The 20,002-nt window shown below is 42.1% G+C and overlaps 1 protein-coding gene across 1 annotated transcript in view; it reads left to right on the top strand.

The window, feature by feature from the left end:
* Positions 1 to 20,002, top strand: part of DNAH8 (dynein axonemal heavy chain 8) — a 525,323-nt gene that overhangs the window by 328,585 nt on the left and 176,736 nt on the right. The window contains exons 47-51 of the mRNA XM_026649503.1: positions 3,023 to 3,157; positions 3,771 to 3,932; positions 9,078 to 9,324; positions 16,621 to 16,862; positions 16,961 to 17,101. Coding sequence (XP_026505288.1) covers positions 3,023 to 3,157; positions 3,771 to 3,932; positions 9,078 to 9,324; positions 16,621 to 16,862; positions 16,961 to 17,101 — 927 coding nt within the window. The remainder of the gene's footprint in view (positions 1 to 3,022; positions 3,158 to 3,770; positions 3,933 to 9,077; positions 9,325 to 16,620; positions 16,863 to 16,960; positions 17,102 to 20,002) is intronic.

Raw genomic sequence — 20,002 nt, 5'->3', positions numbered from 1 at the left:
ACTGCAACACTTAAAAATGGTTACCCCCTCCAGTATTATCCCAGCACTGAAACAGGGGGACTGGTCCTCGGCCCTCGACCACCAAGATGCATATGTTCATGTTTCAATACACCCTGCCCACAGGCAATTTATCTGATTCATCGTGGGTGACAACCACTACCAGTATAAGGTACTACCTTTTGGACTGTCCATGGAACTTCGGGTGTTCTCCAAGATCCTTGAGGTAGTCGCTGCCTACCTAAGGAAACAAGGAGTTGTCATCTTTCCATACTTGGACGACTGTCTCCTCAAGGCCCCATCCAAGACCGATGCTCTCTGAGCTGTCTGCATAACAATAGATCTGTTCACAAAGCTAGGCCTCCTTGTGAACCTAGAAAAATCCACTTTTAATGCCAGTACAACAACTAGAATTCATCAGTGCACAGTTGGATGTCATACGAGCCAGAGCCTTCCTACCACCTCACAGATTCTCGGTTATAGTACATCTGGTATCCAACATACAAGTCTGCCCCCAGATCTCTGCCAGAACATGCCTTCAACTTTTAAGCCATATGGCAGCGGGCACTTTCATGATCAGACATGCAAAACTACACATGTGATGTCTTCAGGCATGGCTCTGTACGGTATATCTCCCCCAGAAACACAGCCTCCACAAGCTCTTATCCAGGCCAATGCGAGTCAAGGACTCACTGCTTTGGTGGACACAGCCCAACAACATCTGTATCAGAGTTCCTTTCCTCCAACCAACACTAACCATGATCCTAACAACCAATGTGTCCCTAATAGGTTGGGGAGCGTATCTCCATGATCACATAGTGCTGGGCCGATGGTTGTTAACCGAATCTGCCCTACGCAACAATCTCCTAGAATTACCAGCAGTCCTCAATGCCTGCTGACATTTCCTCTCTCTGCTCAAACACTGTACCATCAGAGTCATGATGGACAATCTTGCCTGCATGTATTACATCAACAGGCAGGACGGAACTGTGGAACAGGTATATCCAACACATCAGCACCATTTCAGCAGTGTACCTCTCTGGACACCAGAACACCACTGCAGACACATTGAGCAGGAGGTTCTCCCATGATCACAAGTGGGAACTGGACATGCGAGCACTTCAGCACATCTTTAACCGATAGGGATACCCCACCATAGACCTCTTTGCCACACAGCACAACACCTGCTGCCCTCAATTCTGTTCCAGAGTGGGAGTGGGACACTGATCTATGAGAGACGCATTCCTCATAATGTGGGATGCACCACTCCTCAGCGGCGTATTATCGCCTAGGCCGACAAGGCCTAGGCCTAGGGTGGCAAATTTGCAGGGGCGGCAAATTTGAGCACCCACGGAGAAGCTCCCCTGCTCCAGCTCACCTCCTCCGCGAGTGCGCTGCCGCGTCCTGTTTCTCTCCCCTCCCTCCCAGCGCTTGCGCCACGAAACAGCTGTTTTGTGGGGCAGGGAGGGAGGGGGGAGGAGGGGGAACTCGGCGCGCTGGGGGAAGAGGCGGGGCCTGGGCGGGGATTTGGGGATGGGATCCAATAGGGGCAGGGAGGGGGCGGAGTTGGGGCAGGACTTTGGGGAAGGGGTTGGAATGGGGGCGGGAAAAGGGTGGAGTCGGGGCCTTGGGTGGCAGGCCAGTCCTCGCCCACAGACAACCCACCAACCTGAAGCATATTCTCACCAGTAACTACACAACGCACCATAGTAACTCTAACTCAGGAACCAATCCATGCAACAAACCTCGATGCCAACTCTGCCTACATATCTACACCAGCGACAGCATCACAGGACCTAACCAGATCAGCCACACCATCACTGGTTCATTCACCTGCACGTCCACCAATGTAATATAGGCCATGATATGCCAGCAATGCCCCTCTGCTATGTACATCGGCCAAACTGGACAGTCCCTACGTAAAAGGATAAATGGACACAAATCAGATATTAGGAATGGCAATATACAAAAACCTGTAGGAGAACACTTCAATCTCCCTGGACATACAATAGCAGATTTAAAGGTAGCCATCCTGCAGCAAAAAAACTTCAGGACCAGACTTCAAAGAGAAACTGCTGAGCTTCAGTTCATCTGCAAATTTGACACCATCAGCTCAGGATTAAACAAAGACTGTGAATGGCTAGCCAACTACAAAAGCAGTTTCTCCTCCCTTGGTGTTCACACCTTAACTGCTAGAAGAGGGCCTCACCCTCCCTGATTGAACTAACCTCGTTATCTCTAGCCTGACTCACTCTTGCTTGCATATTTATACCTGCCTCTGGAAATTTCCACTACATGCATCCGACGAAGTGGGTATTCACCCACGAAAGCTAATGCTCCAATACGCATGTGTTGTCCAACATGCACAGCTGATGAAGATCTCCAATCTCAGGTGCAGGGGGTACTGACGCACCTACAAGTGGAGCACCCAGAGGGGGACACATCTCGAAGAACCTGAGTTACTGCACAAGGTTGAGTAACCTCATTTAATAGTACCAGACCCAGAAATGACCCTGCAGGACCCCACTAGGTATGCCCTCCCAATTTGACAGCAAACCATTGATAACCCCTCTTTGAGTACAATACTCCCCTATACTAGACCATGGGGAGAGATCAGTGCATCATCTGAAGTATAATCTCACTGGTGCATGCTTCTGCCCTGCCCACTAGGCAGGGCTACAGTGTAAATACCATAGTCTAGCATTAGAGGATATAAACACTGGTGAAATCATGGAAACGGCACAAATTTACACCAGAAGAGAACTTTGCTGACAAAGCCTAGTTCTCTCTTTTTTAAATTATTTAAATGGAATCATTCTTCATTTACACTAATATTGGTGAAAGTAGACTCATGCTATAGTCTTTGTGAATTCATTGAGTCAGATAACACTGGTTTGACTAATTTTTTTTAATAGGTCCAGGCCTGCGTGGCTTAGCACACAACTCTGAGTATAGATCTATTGAGGAAATAAATCTGGAGACTTCCAATTATTGGTATGTAAGCAAATTTTTTTTCCTTTTTTAGGTTCATTATGACTTTGGTCTGAGGAATATCCTTTCTGTATTGAGGACCCTTGGAGCTCAAAAGAGGGCCAGACCAGATGACAGTGAATTGAGTACTGTTATGAGAGGACTAAGGGATATGAACCTCTCTAAACTGGTGAGACTCTGTCAGTTTAAGAGTTCAGTAGTCTATGGGTGAATGTCTTACCTGTTTTTTATCGTTTACAGTTTTTTATATGCTTTTTTTAAAAATCTCAAACACTTCTAAACTTCATTTTTAAAATTCAGACTGGCAAGTAGCTCAATGAGCAGAATGTGCTTATCAAATTTGAAAACAATGCTTAAAATGCTTGAGGTCATAAACAAAATACTAGTGTGCTGTGCATGGGCAGTATGTTATTTTCCTTACTAAATTAAGTGTGCACAGGATTGATGAACATGGTATAAAGGAAGAGATTAACTTGAGTGCTCACTTAACTAGATTGCTCTTTATAGTCAGCCTGCTTAATGATGCACACTTGTGTACATGGGTACACATCTAAAATATACATAATTAGGCATACTCAAAAGTTGGTGTGCATCTTCTTAAATGATGTTCCTCCTTTTTTGGTAGCCTGAATTTAGGGGCATAATCAGCATGTTATTTTGAAATCAGCTCCTAAATTGTTTAATGCTCATTATTGTAACATAATGATTCACTTTGACTTATGAGAAAAGAAAACTATACTATGCATAGTTGTGCTTTTAAACATTTTTTTTTCATTTTTCAGGTAGATGAAGATGAGCCCTTATTTCTTAGTCTCATCAATGACCTCTTCCCTGGGCTACAGTTGGACAGTAGTACATATGTTGAACTACAGGCTGCAGTAGCCAACCAGGTTGAAGAGGCAGGATTGATTAATCATCCACCTTGGAATCTTAAGCTTATTCAGGTAGAGCATCTTATCGCTCAAAGCCTTCAGACAAACTATAGATCGTAATAGATGCTCTTGAATTCTGTATGTGAATAATCTATTTTTGTGCATCACATTCTCCTTAGTTCATAATGAATAGGATATGCCTCTTCCATGTGGAATTTGGAAGTAGTCCATAGTTCTTTCTGATGGCTCTAGGATTAAATTGTGCCTTTCTGATTCTCAGCCTGTGGGTCTTAGACTGCCAGGGAATAGGGATCTGTGTCTCAGAGGTGAGAAGGGGCCTTGCCCCATTTTCATTAACTGGACAGCTGAGCACAAGGAGTATATACTCACAACAGAGCCACAGAAGGGCTCCATTTCAATGTAGTTATACCATAATTGGTTGATACAGAGATAAGTAAGAAATCCTTTTCTGCAGCCCAGCATCTCCAACAGTTCTGAGACGTATGGGTCTATTCTCCTCCTGTCTCCTGTGCTCAGGGGGCTGGGGGTGCTTGGGCAGGGCAGCCCAGGGCTGGGGCGGCGGGACCAGCAGCCACTGGTGGGGGGAGGGAGGATGGGCTCCAGCTGGGGAGGGGAGCTGAAGGGGCGAGGGAGGAGGCAGAGGGGTGGCGGGGCCTCTGGCAGAAGCGGTGGGGCCGGGGAATAGCCTCCCCTAATGGCAGCTTACGCATTGCCCATGAGTGATAGTTTGCTTTGCTCCCAACTATTTCTATCCCAGCTTTGACTTTAATTGTGTTTTGGAGTAGTTGTGTGCAGCCTTTAATCTCCCTTTCTCCTCCTCCTCTCCTGGATTAGATAAATAGCAGTCTGGTGGTATAGCCACTCAGATGCATTACTTCAGGACCTCTGTGCTGAACTCCTTGCCCCCCCCCCCGCTCCCCTGCATGGCAGAGCTCTCCCGCAAACACCAGGCTAAATCAAAACAATGTTCCATGTGTGAGGCAGGAATTATGGGCTCTTCAGAGGGTGAATTATACTCTGCCTGATCACAGCCAGGCAACTCTCACAATGCCAGAGCAGGGTCTTAGAGTCAGGTTTGTAAGGTCCCCCGTGCCTCCCCACAGGAGCCACAACTCCAGTGCAGAAAAACCTAATCAGGAAATACAGAGCATATCACAGAGACAATCCAAGGATGAGGAGGACACCATCTGGCCAGCTCAGGGGGTATGTCCCAGGGTAGAGGTGAGTCAGAAGAAAAATAAGCTTAAGGAGCACCATGTCCACCCTCCCACCCCTGTCAGATACCAAAGTGAGTACTCAGCTCCCTAAGGAAAAAAAGCAGGGTTCCTACACAGCTCCTCTGCTTACCAGTACAAATCTGGGGACTCTAGTAATGAGATTCCCACTCCCAGGCAGGGAAGTGGGACCCTGAAGGGGAGGACACAGCTGGAGATATATCCAGAAAGATCAAGACACTAAATAAAGAGAGCTCCTGTGCAGTCACAGCCCAGTGGCAACTCCTGAAAAGTAGGTGAAAAAGGCCAAAGAAACCCAAAAAGAATAAAAAAGGGGGGAGGGGAGGTTGACACAAATCTAGACGCTATTTATCCTCTGACTCTGGAGCTATCTCCTGTACTGAGGAAGGAGTACTCTAAGATTCTGGCTCTGAGCAGGCCATAAAAAAAAGTTGCAAGGGTTTTTTCTCCCTGATAAGTTTGAGACTATGTACAGAAATGTTGTATCTGCCATTTAGGCACATGATGACAGGCCTAAGGGTAAATACCTGCCTTCCAAATCTCTGCATGATACAGCCATCTTGCTGCACCCAGTCTTTGTGGGCATAATCAGTGAGGAATGCGAAACACCTAATGGGATGAACACTAGATCAAGGGTAGGCAATCTATGGCACACGTGCAAGCTGATTTTCAGTGGCACTCACACTGCCCGGGTCCTGGCCACAGGTCCGGGGGGCTCTGCATTTTAATTTAATTTTAAATGAAGCTTCTTAAACATTTTAAAAACCTTATTTACTTTACATACAACAATAGTTTAGTTATATATTAAAGACTTATAGAAAGAGACCTTCTAAAAACGTAAAATGTATTACTGGCGCGCGAAACCTTAAATTAGAGTGAATAAATGAAGACTCAGCACACCACTTCTGAAAGGTTGCCGACCCCTGACTTAGATAACTATTAAATGTTAGAGCTCAAACAAGCCATCAGAGAATAAACCAAAGGCCAATGCTGTAGTGATATCTTTAGCAAAAGATATGACAATCCCATCCAAAGGGGGATTTTTTCTCAAAGAAATAACTGCCAGAAAAGTGAGAGCCACTCTGAGGCTTCCTCAGCCACCATTAGAGCATCCCTGGCCATTACCTGCTTTAAGAGAACCACAGAATTCAGGCTGGATGACCTTAAATCAATGAAAGACAGGGGCCATCCTGACTTCTAGCCTACCCTGAAGAAAGTAGCCCTAGCAACAGCCTTTGTAGTAGATGCCTCAGAGGATGCAATGAGACTCTCAGTCAGGGCCACAGTATCCAGCTCAGAAGCCAGCTACCTCATTTGGCTACACCTCCAGACTGCAGACATCCATGACACACACATCCTGTGTTCATCCAAATTCACAGGTGTCGTGTTTTGGGGTGCAGTTCAAACAAGTGAGATGTTGTGTCACTGCTTGTCCTGTAACCCTGAGTTCCTTAAAATGCTTTGCTGCTGTAGTTCCTTGTCTGGATGCTCACAGCCAGCATACAAGCATACACTGTCTGTATGTTAAGCAAGCCTGGTTCAGCAATGCTGATTCCAGCAGCCTGCTTGTTACACCACAGCCAAAGTCTGGTCTCCACCAGCATTTGTTACTGCTAGTCAAGTGACCCCATCACACCCCCAGTCCCAAATTTCCCCCCAACTGTCTGCCCTGAAATGTCCAGCCCTTTCCTGGAACATTCAGAGGAGTAATGCGGTCTATTGATCCTTTAAAGAAACAAAAGCTCACTTTAAGTGGAGTTAACAATTACTTCAATTCAAATACAGCACTGTGTTGTTTTAGATTAAAGTAAAAAAAAGGTTATTAACAAAAAGAGATGGGACTTTAAGGGAGTACAAGGGATAAAAACAAAATCGTCACAAGCGAACAAAAGTTAAATACACTTTCTAGCGGCTAACACTTTACTTAGCAAGCTGCATCTTGGTTCTAGATATATTTCTTACCAGTCTTTTTTTTCTTTCTAGCCATGGCTGACTTTCTCTCAGCCAGGTACTTACACAGAAGTATAATGTGCTGGCTTTCCTTGTCTTTCTAAGTGAAAGATTTTTGCCTTATCCGGTTTCTCACCTATATTCAGTTCCCAAAGACTTCATCCCCTGTTGTTGAAGAATCCATCTCTCTCAGCTTGCAAGAGCTCTGACCCCTTGTGTCTGTTCAGTGATGGATTCCAGTCAGACCAGTCTTTTCTAAATGGGACCTACAACTATTTCTTGGTTGCTATCATGCCTCCTAGATGAGTTTAGGAGTTGGCAGCTTTATCCATGCAGGAACCTCATTATGTGTTCTATGATAAGGGGTTAAGGACCCCAAGATCTTTCTTGCTGAAAGTGAATGCATCTTTCCATGCCTCTCAGGAGGTCAGGATGACCTTCCCTTATTTTGTCAAAATGCCACAGCATTGTACAGAAAGCTATCGCATAATCTGGGTGTTCTTAGACCCCTAAAGATCTATCTCAAGCACACCATCTTGAAGAGAAGATTGGGCTCCTTCTTTGCCTTCTTTTACCCAATATGCCAAGTGCTCTGGATATCCAGACTGTCTCTTTCCTTCCCAACTCATATAATTCACTCCTCACTTCTTTTCATTTGTCACAGACTGTGGGGGATACTATGTGCTAGAGTGGAAAGTTTCTTACCCAATAATTTCCTCTCTAGTGGTAACATCCCCCATGATTAAGTCTAACCTGGTAATTGATTCTTTTTTTTTTTTTTTTGGAGTTTGAGTTATGTATATAGGTAAAAGTTAGTTCAATTTTAAAGTGAATAATTTTCTTAACTGACAGCTATATGACTATCTCTACAGCTTGGGAATAACTCTCCAAGAACCCTTGGAAGCAAAATTGTACCACTGCCAAATTCCACAGGGAAAAGGGATAGCCTATTCATAATGAATTGTGGGAGATGCTGCCACTAGAAAGTAAATTATAGAATAAGTAATTTTCCCTTTTCAGGCTCCTATGGGTAGCTATGACTGAGACTACCTCACAGAGAAAGTCTCCTTCTTGAGATTTTTAGGTAGCCTCTTAAGGAAAATGGACAAAAGGACTTGAGTCCCAGGCAGTTTATGGTGTCTCAGATTCAGTATTTACAATGTGACTATGGCTATGTTAAAATACCTTTACTGGCTATTTAGTTGACCTTTGGCCTTGAAGTTCAGGCCAGTATTTTGGCTAGGTCTTTAAAAGGGTCTTATTTTAGTTCCAAGATGGATGACACATTGTCCTATTTTAAAGAGATTAGGGCTAAAATTAAGTCTCAAGCAATGAATGCTACCCCACACAGAATATTGAAAGGTAAATAAGTATTGAGTTAATATTGTTGATATAAGGGCTAGTATTACCATCATGTGGTATATCCAAATCAGGGTGGGGGGGTGAGCCTTTGGTTAAATCCAACTGTTTTTGACATTGAAATTTCCCTGTGATAACAGAAATTCCCATGATCACCAGAATACAAAACTGTAGGTATTCTTTGTTTATGTGTACTTTACACACTCACATTATTTAGAACTGCAATGGGTAACCATTCTCTTGCTATACCTTGTTTGTATTAACATTCATTTTTCTCTGTGAATAGCATGAAACTTCTTTTAAAAATATGTTATAGTAAAATTATTTTTGAGCTGCTCTGAAGAGGTCAGACAGGAATCCCCTCAAGAAACTAAGTTTCACAATAAACACATTTGGTTTTCATCAGTTTAGGAGCTACAGGTTAATCAGTAGCATTATACAAAGAGTAGCAATTACAAATATATTTGAAGCATTATAATTTTGAAGTTTGTAATTCATCTGTAAAGCTTTCTAATTGCTATCAAATAGGTGTCTTCTCTTTCAATGTAATTCTATAAATATTGTCTATGGCTCATATGATTAAACCTGAGCAAAAATAGCTTTTTAAAATAAGCATGATATTTTTCAAAATTGTTCACTTTTTTCTTATTAGTTATATGAAACTTATAAAGTACGCCATGGGTTGATGATACTTGGACCCAGTGGATCTGGAAAAACAACAGTTATAACTATGTTGATGAAGGCAATGACAGAGTGTGGGCGTCCTCATAGAGAAATGCGTATGAACCCAAAAGCTATTACTGCTCCTCAAATGTTTGGCAAACTTGATACTGCAACTAATGACTGGACAGATGGAATCTTTTCTACACTGTGGAGGAAAACACTAAAAGCTAAAAAGGGTATGCAAATATATTCTATTTGTTGTAATCAGAATATCTCATATGTGTTGTGCTAAAAAAGTATCTATTTGAAAATGTGGCAACATACTCTCTCTTGAATGAAGAAATATAGTTATGATGAGGGATTTGAGTTCTGGGCTGTTATTAATAAGAGGTCAAATAATTTGGCTGAATGAATCTTTGACTAGCAATCTTTGATTTAATAAATATTAATAAAGCACAACACAGAAAGGAAGGCTATAGTTACCAAACCTATCTGGAGACTGGAAAAGTGACTGCAGCTCTGTTCATTCCCAACTCACTCCCACGACCTCTGCTTTTTATATACTGCATACTCCTGTTTATCCGAAACCCTATTATCTGAACCTCTGCATTATCCAAATCCCTTCCTTGTCTCCCAACATGAGATACATGAGATCCATGCTGCAGAGGTCATGTGGAGGTTGGGATAAAAGAACAGAGGCCTCCAGCTGGCAGTGTGAGGAGGCAGAGGATGAGCCCACCAGCTGCAAGAGAGGCCACTCTGCTGCTGAATTGCTCCTGCAGCAGCACAGAGAGCCCTCGACAGCCCTGTTGCCATAGGTATGAGTGAGCAGAGTCATGACAGTGGAGCTACAGAGGGCTTCAGAGGCCTAGTCACTTCAACATTCCAGTTCAGCACTGTTAATATGAATTATGGTTTGCTTTTGTAAAATTATAATCAAGATTTGTATGGATTAGTTTAAGTGGCTTTAAAATAATGTACTTTCTATTTTAATGTTAATTGCTTTGATAGGATCTGTGGTTGCAAAACTGCTATTCTTAATAATATGTTTTTTGATCTCTAATTGAAACTATAAAATATTTTTGGTGGAGGACAGGAATCTTAGGCCAGGTCTACACTAACCCCCTAATTCGAACTAAGGTACGCAACTTCAGCTACGTGAATAACGTAGCTGAAGTTCGAAGTACCTTAGTTCAAACTTACCTCGGTCCACACGCGGCAGGCAGGCTCCCCCGTCGACTCTGCGGTACTCCTCTCGTCTAGCTGGAGTACCGCAGTCGACAGCGAGCACTTCCTGGTTCGACTTATCGCGTCCAGACAAGACGCGGTAAGTCGAACCCAGAAGTTCGATCGCTCGCCGCCGAACTACTGGGTAAGTGTAGACCTACCCTTAGTTTCTGCAACTTTTGTTTTAAAATTTGGAATTAACGGTAATATCAAAAACAGAAATACAGGCCAACATTTTCAAGCTTGGGTGCTTAAAAGTAGGCATCTACATCCATATATATTCACCTAAATAAAAGTGGTCCGATTTTTTAGAGTTGCTGAGCACCCACAGCTCTTGTTGACTGAAGTGGAAGCTGTGAGTAATCCACACCTATAAAAACCAGGCCACTTTTATTTAGCTGCCTAAATGTAGATAGTTTCCTCATTTTAGGCACCCACGTTTGAAAATTTTGGCCTTTAGAACTATATAGGATATTGTATGAAGGCAGATACTTGGTTTTGGGAGAAAAGTGTTTAAATCACTGTCGATTTACAGTAGCTGTGCTTCTCAGCCAAGTTCAGGGAGTTCAGTACCATCCAGTCTCCTACAGTGGAACTGTGGAGGCAATGCCAGGCGGAAGAGAATGAAATTTCTTACTTACAGTAACTCTTGTTTGCTGATTGTATTCCTTTGGGAAGCCACACTGACCCTTGCTTTTCCTTCCCTTTAACTTCAGAGCCCAATCTATTGGGCTTCAAGGGGCAGAGAGAAACAGTTTTGGGTTATTTATAATTGCCTTGGGATGTGGGGTTAGGAGACAGGCATCTACCCTCCAGCTGCCAGCTACTGCTTCAAAATTGGTTCCCTGACTAGGTATTTAACTCCTATAGTGGGGTTTTGTCAAGTCAGTGCTACTGGAAGACAAGAGTTCTCCTTTTACTGATTGTCCATATGCATATTCCACTTAGGGTGTGCATGCATCTCATACATCTGACATTGGAGTCTTTATGGCCATGAGTGCCCGTTGTGGCTGAGCATCCACTCTGCGTTTCCTGTTGCTCCACACTGAGACCATAAAAGGTCAGAGCAGGCCAACCACTATTCAGTTACTCTCACTGCCTCTTGGCTTCAAGACAGAGCTGCTCAGTCTGTTGCTTCAGTGAACTCCAGTACCTTTTTCTCTATCTTTGTATATAAATTTTATAGTCAGTAGTAGTTAGCTCGTTGCCCATTTGGTATGTTATTTGTATTTAGCCTAGGTTTATATTTTACCAGGAAATTAACTTTACTCTTGATACTGAGATGGCCTCTTTTAAGTCTCTCAGTTTTAAGTAATGCTTATGAATAGTGGGCATCTAAAGTGCTTATTTTGTTTGGGAGAATTGCACATCCATGGCAACTGTACAATTTGTAGGTCCTTTACTCATAGGAACTAAAAATCTAGGGAGGCTCACCTCCAAATATTTTTAATGGGCAGATCCATGAAACCATCTTCAGAGCTGGGGTCCTTTGACCCCTCTATTTATGACCTGATAAGTTATAGGAGTGCGCCAGTGAACAAGAGGTCTACAACATCTGAAATCCCATCAGCTGCTTCTTTAGCCCAGAATCTGAGCAAGACTGATAGTGTTCCTGCTGTGAAGAAGGGGCATGGTAAGGAAAATATGAGAGGCAGCTCTCCAATTAGTCTCTCCTCAGAAAAGAAAATGGCTTCAAATGCACCGTTCCACCTCAAGAGAGATTTTGCTGCCCCATGTGGCCTCAGCACTGAAACACCAGGCGAAAACAGTGTCTAATACATCTCATGTTTCCTTCTCACCGAGCTTGTTACCAACTACTGTAACTCCGGCTCTGGTGCTATCTACTTCTGCTGCTCCAGTACTGAAGCCTTCAGCACCTGCTCCAGTACTACTATTTCTACTACCCTTAAAGGAGATGGACCATCTCTGTTTCATGAGACCATTATAGACTCTGCAAATATTCTTTGGCAGATTCCCACTTCTGCGGCTTCAGTGTCCTGAAAATGAGACACATATCACATTCCCTCTAAGAGAGATGAACTCTTTTATTCCTACCTGGTGCATGGTTCCCTTGTGGTGATAGCTGCAAATGAGAATCCCAGGCAACAATTCAAAACCATGCCAAAAGACTGGGAGCCAAAGCAATGAGATTTCTTTAGTCAAAAATCTTATTAGTCGGCCAGTTTACAGTTTGGGACTGCAAATTATCAGTTTCTGTACTATATGACTGGCAGATAGCTAATGTGATACCAATTTTTGAAAAAATCTCCGGAGGTGATCCTGGCAATTACAGACCAGTGAGCCTTATTAGAATTCTCTGAGGGGGTCAACAAGCATGTGGACAAGGATGATCCAGTGGATATAGTGGACTTGAACTTTCAGAAAGCCTTTGACAAGGTCCCTCACCAGAGGCTCTTAAGCAAAGTAAGCAGTCATGGGATAAGAGGGAAGGTCCTCTCATGGATCAGTAACTGGTTAAAAGACAGGACACAAAGGGCAGAAGTAAATAGTTTTCAGAATGGAGAGAGATAAATAGTGGTGTCCCCCAGGTATCTGTACTGGGACTAGTGCTGTTCAGCATACTCATAAATGATCTGGAAAAAGGGGTAAACAGTGAAGTAGCAAAATTTGCAGACGATACAAAATTACTCAAGATAGTTAAGTGCAAACCTGACTGCAAAGAGTTACAAAGGGATCTCACAAAAATGGATGACTGGGCAACAAAATGGCAGATGAAATTCAATGTCGATAAATGCAATGTAATGCACTTTGGAAAATGTAATCCCAACTATAAATACAAAATGATGGATCTAAATTAGCTGTTACCACTCAAAAAAGGAGATCTTGGAGTCACTGTGTATAGTTCGCTGAAAACATCCACTGAGTGTGCAGTGGCAGTCAGAAAAGCTAACAGAATGTTAGCAATCATTAGGAAAGGGATAGATAATAATACAGAAAATATAATACCACTATATAAATCCAGGGTTTGCCCACACCTTGAATACTGCATGCAGTTCTAGTCACCCCATCTCAAAAAAGATATATTAGAATTTAAAAAGATACAGAGAAGGGCAACAAAATGATTAAGGGTATGGAACAGATTCCATATGAAGAGAGATGAAAAAGATTGGGACTTTTCAGCGTGGAAAAGAGACAACTAAGAGGGAATATGATAGAGGTCTATAAAATCATGAATTGTGTGGAGAAAGTGATAAGAAACTGTCACTTACTCTTTCACATAACACAAGAACTAGGGGTCAACCAATTAAATTAATAGGCAGCAGTTTAAAACAAACAAAAGGAAGTACTTCTTCACACAATGCATAGTCAACCTGTAGAACTCATTGCCAAGTGATGTTGTAAAGGCCAAAACTATAACGGGGTTCATAAAATAATTAGATAAGTTCCTGAAGGAAAGGTCCATCAATGGCTATTAGTCAAGCTGGTCAGGGATGCAACCCCATGCTTTGGGTATCCCTAACCTCTGATTGCCAGAAACTGGGACTGGAGGACAGGGTTTGGATCACTTGATGATTGCCTGTTCTGTTCATTCCCTCTGAAGTACCTGGCAATGGCCACTGTCGGAAGACAGGATACTGGGCAAGATGGATCATTGGTCTGACCCTGTGCTTCTTATGTGCTAAAAGGTATAAAATAACCTGAATCCTCTGACTCAAATGCCTCCTCCTCCACTGAGGAAGAGGAGCTCTCAGATTCAGGCTCTGAGCATGCCAAGAAAAAATACGAAGCAAAAGTTTTTCCCTCCAGAAATGTTTGAACCCTGGTGCAAAAAGGTTGCATCCATAATCCAGATCCAACCTGAGTAGGTGGTAGAGGACAAGCCTAAAGGCAAGTACCAGCATTCTAAATCCTCAACTGAGATAGCTGTCCTGCTGCACTTATCCTTCCAGGATGTGAACAGAGAAGAATGTGAAACCTCTGGGAAGAGAAAATGAATAAGCAGGTATGCAGGTTGTAAGAGCACACATATCAGACTACATCTTTGGTGTATGCAGGGCTGGTTATGGTATGTTACCATCAAGCATCATGGGGATATGTTTCTCTCTGTACCTCCACTAGTACTCTTCTCCCTGAAATTCACAGTCATACCAAAGGTCAATATCAGGCCTACTCCTCCATCTGGGCTAAGTTAACTAGTAGTGTCAAGAACACAACAAAATTGCTAAGGATCCTGCTATCCCTTTTTTTTTTTTTTTTTTTACTTTCTTCAGGGAAGGCATAGACCAGGGTCTTCAGCCCAGCTTCATAGCACCAGATGTCAGCTACAAGTAGTGTCCTATTTGCAGGATTCTTCTGTTTCCTTGACAGAGAGCCTTGAGGTATCCAGATGTCTCAGAGCAGTCAGACTGGCTAAACTTGTGGTTAGATCTATCTTTCCTAAGTGGGACCTACCATTGCTGTTAAAAGCCCTAACCATTTTGAGCCTCTGACATCAATATCTCCATTCTGCCTATCCATCAAAAATTGTTTTCTGGGCACTCTCACACCTGCTAGATGAGTTTCTGAATTGGCAGTTTTATCTATGCAGGAATCCCACTGTGTGTTCCATGATGACAAGGTGGTACTAAGAATCCCAGAATTGTCCTTGCCTAAGATTAATTCACCTTTCCATGCCTCACAGGAGATTGTCCTCCCTTCATTCTGTCCAAAGCCATAGCACCTGACAGAAAAGCTGTGGCACACTTTAGAAGTTTGAAGAGCATTAAAGATCTATATCAAGTGCCCCTAATTGATCAGAAAATTGGTCTCCTTGTTTGTCCTCTTTCATCTGAAGTGCCAAGGGCTCAGGTTATCTAAGATATTGGTAGCTAAATGGATCAAGCCATGCATCATAGAGTCATAGAATGTGTCAGATGCTCATGTTCCAGACAGCATCAAGGCAAACGTCACAAGATCCATGGAAACTTTGTGGGAAGAAAGAGCTTGTGCTTCCACCACAGAGACCTGCAGGGCAGCAGCATGGTTGTCGGTTTATATCTTTATTACACACTGTACAGTGGACTTTCTATCCTCTGCAGAGGACTCCTTTGGCATGAGGGTGCTGCAGGCAGTGGTCTAGTAATAGCATTGCCATTTTAGGCAATTAACTCTGGGGGTCTTTCCTATCTCATTCCGTTTTTCTTATCCCTCCCTACTTCTTTTCACTGCTCACTACTTCTCATACATATCAAAATTGTGGGAGATGTTGGGCTGCAGAATGGCAAATTTCCTACCCATTAATTTTCTTTCTGCTAACAGCATTTCTCACAATTCTACCCTCCCTGGCTGGCTTCCTAGCCAAAGGACAGTATTTAATTTTGATAGTTTTGCTTTAGTCTATAGCCTACTGTACATAGTTCTCATTGAAATTAATGTTACTAATCATATTCTGTGGGTTTTTACACAGCTTTGGAATGAATCATCTGGCAGCAGGCTGGAGAAGGGGGCATGGCTGTCACGAGCTGTGCTACAGCTTTGAATTGCCTCTGGACAATGTAGACAGGAGGAGAATAGCCTGTATGTATCACAATTGTGACAGACGTTGCTAGTAGAAATAAAATTACTGTGTGAGAACCTGTTTTGAAGTGGCCAAAGTGGACCCTCCTGCTTCTCTCAGAACGCACTCCACCAGTGCTCAGGCAGTCTCAGTAGTATCTGTGAGGAATATTTCGATTATGCACATATGTAAAGCAGTCACCTGAGGTTCTATTCACACATTTACAATGCATTATGCAATCACTTAACCCTCCAGATCGGATGCTGTATTTGGTAAGACTGTTACAATCCCTATTCTCCTAAGACTCTGAGCCTCACCATAAGTAGAATATGCATATGGACAATCACTCAAAAAAGAAAGGAAAGTTACTTACCTGGATAACTGGAGTTTTTCAAGTTGTGTTGTCCATATCAATATTCCATGACCTGCCTTCTGTTCCCTTTACCTTGGAGTTCTATATCACTAGGATTCTGCAGCAAAGAGGAAACTGTGTAGTGATTGACCCATTCTGCTCTTCTATGCCCTTGGTGTGGGGCATGAGAACACTTGCCATATATATGTGGCCATAACAAGTACTGCTGGCCAAAAGACTGAGCTACAGTGCCTGCACATCATAAGTGAAATATGCATATGGACAGCATATCACAAAGAATTCCAGTTACTGTATAGGTAAATAACTTTCCTTTACTGTAGGTAAGTAACACCTTTTATGCATATACCTTAACTATTTAAAATATCCTCCTTTGAATATATTTTGCTCCCATTTTGATGTAAAAATGTGAATTATTTCTGTTTCGATTGTTTCCAGGTGAGAATATCTTTCTGATTTTAGATGGCCCTGTGGATGCAATTTGGATTGAGAATTTAAATTCTGTTTTGGATGATAACAAGACTCTGACTCTAGCTAATGGTGATAGAATTCCTATGTCTCCTACGTGTAAACTGTTATTTGAGGTTCACAACATTGAGAATGCCTCTCCTGCAACAGTTTCTAGAATGGGCATGGTCTACATCAGTTCTTCTGCCCTCAGCTGGAGACCAATTTTACAAGTAAGATTAAGACTGAGGGGAAGGGTATTACTTATTATTTTTATTTTGTTGTACTTTGTATGTAGACAAATTTTATGCTTTTTTATTTTATTTTGCAGGCATGGCTAAAGAAACGTACGCCTCAAGAAGCTGATATTTTACAGAATTCATATGACAGAAACTTTGAAGCAGCATATACATACATGAAACTAAACCTTAATCCAAAAATGGAGCTTTTAGAATGTAACTACATTATGCAGGTAGAACAGATATTGCCATCTAAATACATTCACTTCCTTGAGTACTGATTAAAGTGGCAATAAAATTCCGTTTTAAAGGACAGGTTTCAGAGTAGCAGCCATGTTAGTCTGTATCCACAAAAAGAACAGGAGTACTTGTGGCACCTTAGATACTAACAAATTTATTTGAGCATAAGTTTTTGTGGGCTACAGCATCCAATGAAGTGGGCTGTAGCTCACGAAAACTTATGCTCAAATAAAGGTGTTAGTCTCTAAGGTGCCACAAGTACTCCTGTTCATTTCAAAGGAATATATCCTGGCAGCCCCACACTGGCTTCTTCTGTCAGTTGGAGTTGTATCTTCAATAAGTTCAGATGCTCAAGACTGTTCTAGAACAATGTTTTCCCTATTATAACCATGCTTGCCATTCCAGTAATGGGTTTTCCTCTGCACTGCATCTACACCATGTATGACCAGACCTATTGACCACACCAAGTAAATTTCACTCCCTCTTTTGGGAAAAGTTCCTGTTCATTCAGCCTGCTGGCAGCTTCAGTATTATTTACATTTGTTGCACCATGCTACACAGCAAATTAAAACTTTTAAATGTTCTGAGTCAAAATACTTTTATCTTAAGTCTTTCTTTCCTTTTGGGGTACCTAGGTCTCTTGCATGCAACATCTCTTCTCCTGAGCTAAGTTCCAACATGACAGAAAAACCCTCACAAATGAAGAGGAAAGTTGGAAGATGCCAATTCAGTTACCCTCCAGGCTTGCTCAATGGGGGAAATTTTATTTCTTCTGCTTTAACAATGATTTTTCTTCATTTGGATTACCAAATCCTTTGCCAGGGTTGCCACTGCTGCATCAACTGTAGGGAGAATGAACAGAAAATCTTTGGGTTCTAGGATCCTTCTAGAATGTCAAGGTTTCCCAAATGAGCTTCTCTTGTGTCAGGAGTTTCCCATTTATTAACTTATTTGAAGGGTGAATATAGTAAGACAGAAAATCAAATTCTATTTTAATTTTGGATGGAAGGTATTCGCTCTTGGCTTTAGCCTGCTTATCCTCTTTGTTTGACGTACTGGCTAATGATTTCAGTGGTGGTCACTACATTCTACCCCATGGATTCAAACATGCGTGGAGGAAATAACCTTTTCTGCTCTCTGGCTCAGCATTATGATGATCTAAAGCTGAGAGTATCAGGGGGTAGCCGTGTTAGTCTTTATCTACAAAAACAACAAGGAGTCTGGTGGCACCTTAAAGACTAACAGATTTATTTGGGCATAAGCTTTTGTGAGTAAAAACCTCACTTCTTCCGATGCATGAGAGTTCCCCTTGTTCAGGGGAGAAGCTAGAACTCATGGAACAAAATGGAGACCTGGAAAGGCTTTGGGGTTTTTACCCCGTGTGACTGGGGTCCCAGTTAGGGTGAACTGTAAAGAATGAGGCAGACAATCCCCAAAAAGCTGGTGGATATTCCAATACTTAGATTTACCAAGCCAGCATAAAAAGCTTCTGTTTATACCTTACTGGTTACTCAGAAGTCCAAACAACACAGTTCCCTTAAAGTGATCCAGCCTCAGGCCTCCATCCAGGTACCTAAGTCAAATATGATGATTTCTGAAAATCTTATTTCATCATAGAAAAGAAAAGGTTCTACCAATCCCAAAGGATCGGACGCATCACCTCCCAGGTTAATGAATGTTTCAGATGTTACCCAAATACACGCATACAGCCAATTTTTATTAACTAAACTAAAATTTATTAAAAAACAAAAGAGAGAGAGTATGGTTAAAAGATCAATATACATACAGACATGAGTTTAATTCTTGAGGTTCAAATTCATAGCAGAGATGGTGAGCTTTGTAGTTGCAAAGAGTTCCTTTGGAATTTAGTTCATAGGTTATGGTTCAATGTCCAATATCATTTCAGGGCATTCCAGTTTAGGACTGGGATCTCAGTCCTTATGGCTTAAGCTTCCCCTATATGAAATCTCAAGCAGATCTGAGATGACAGAATCAGGACCCAATGGTCTTTTATACAGTTTTCTAGCATCCATTTGACCATACAATCCTGGGTAAACAATAGGCTTTTGATGTAACCTTCTGTTTTCTAAACACCACCGGTAATTAGTTACACAAATTAACATAGGAAAATTTGTCCATTAGGCAGTCTATTACAAACTTCAAAGAGACATATAGACAATGACATTATTTTACCCAAAATTCATCTAAATGTTAATATTCCCTTTTGATCTCTGAATTAGTAGCTATAGTGACAGACAGGAACTGTCTGTTTACACTCTAAGATACACACAATTAGTATCACTTCTAACTTCTAACAATATAGGTTTACATTTCAAAGTTCTAGCCTATTTAGCATGAATGGCCCTAATTACCATTTCCATACCTTTCTATGTGACTTTAAAGGTTGGCTTTGGGTCATCCAGCCTGCAAGCTGTTTAACCCTTTCTGGCCATGAGTTATACTTTGTATAAGATTCGTTGCAATTATATAACAGTGGTAGCAATAATGCTTTGCATGGTTATATTTTAATCAGACAACGCCACACCCCGGGGTTTTTTTTTTTTTTTTAGCCTTTTGGAAAGAGGGTGGTCATTCCTGTTAGGTGACCAGTCTCTTTTCTTGTCTGGTGTTCCCTTGTGGGTTCTAGCCCATAGGGCAGAGGGTGAGGGGGTTATGCGCTCTACATCAAGTAAATCAATTTCATACTTGAGAAAGGGATGGAACCTAGGAGCTTTTCCCTTTTTGAGGTGGATTGGAACACTGGGTTCAGTGTGAGTTTTGGACTTACACCTGGAGACTACTTGATTGGTGAGTATTGCCTAGTTTGTGAAGATGTTTGAAGGCATCTCAGTTGGTATGGAGGGACGCAGAGACATCAATAAGCCATGCAGTCT

Source organism: Terrapene carolina, unplaced genomic scaffold, assembly GCF_002925995.2.
Source record: "Terrapene carolina triunguis isolate 2854851 unplaced genomic scaffold, T_m_triunguis-2.0 Scaffold85, whole genome shotgun sequence".
In the NCBI taxonomy this organism is placed as follows: domain Eukaryota; kingdom Metazoa; phylum Chordata; order Testudines; family Emydidae; genus Terrapene; species Terrapene triunguis.
This window is presented reverse-complemented; position numbering and strand designations above follow the sequence as displayed.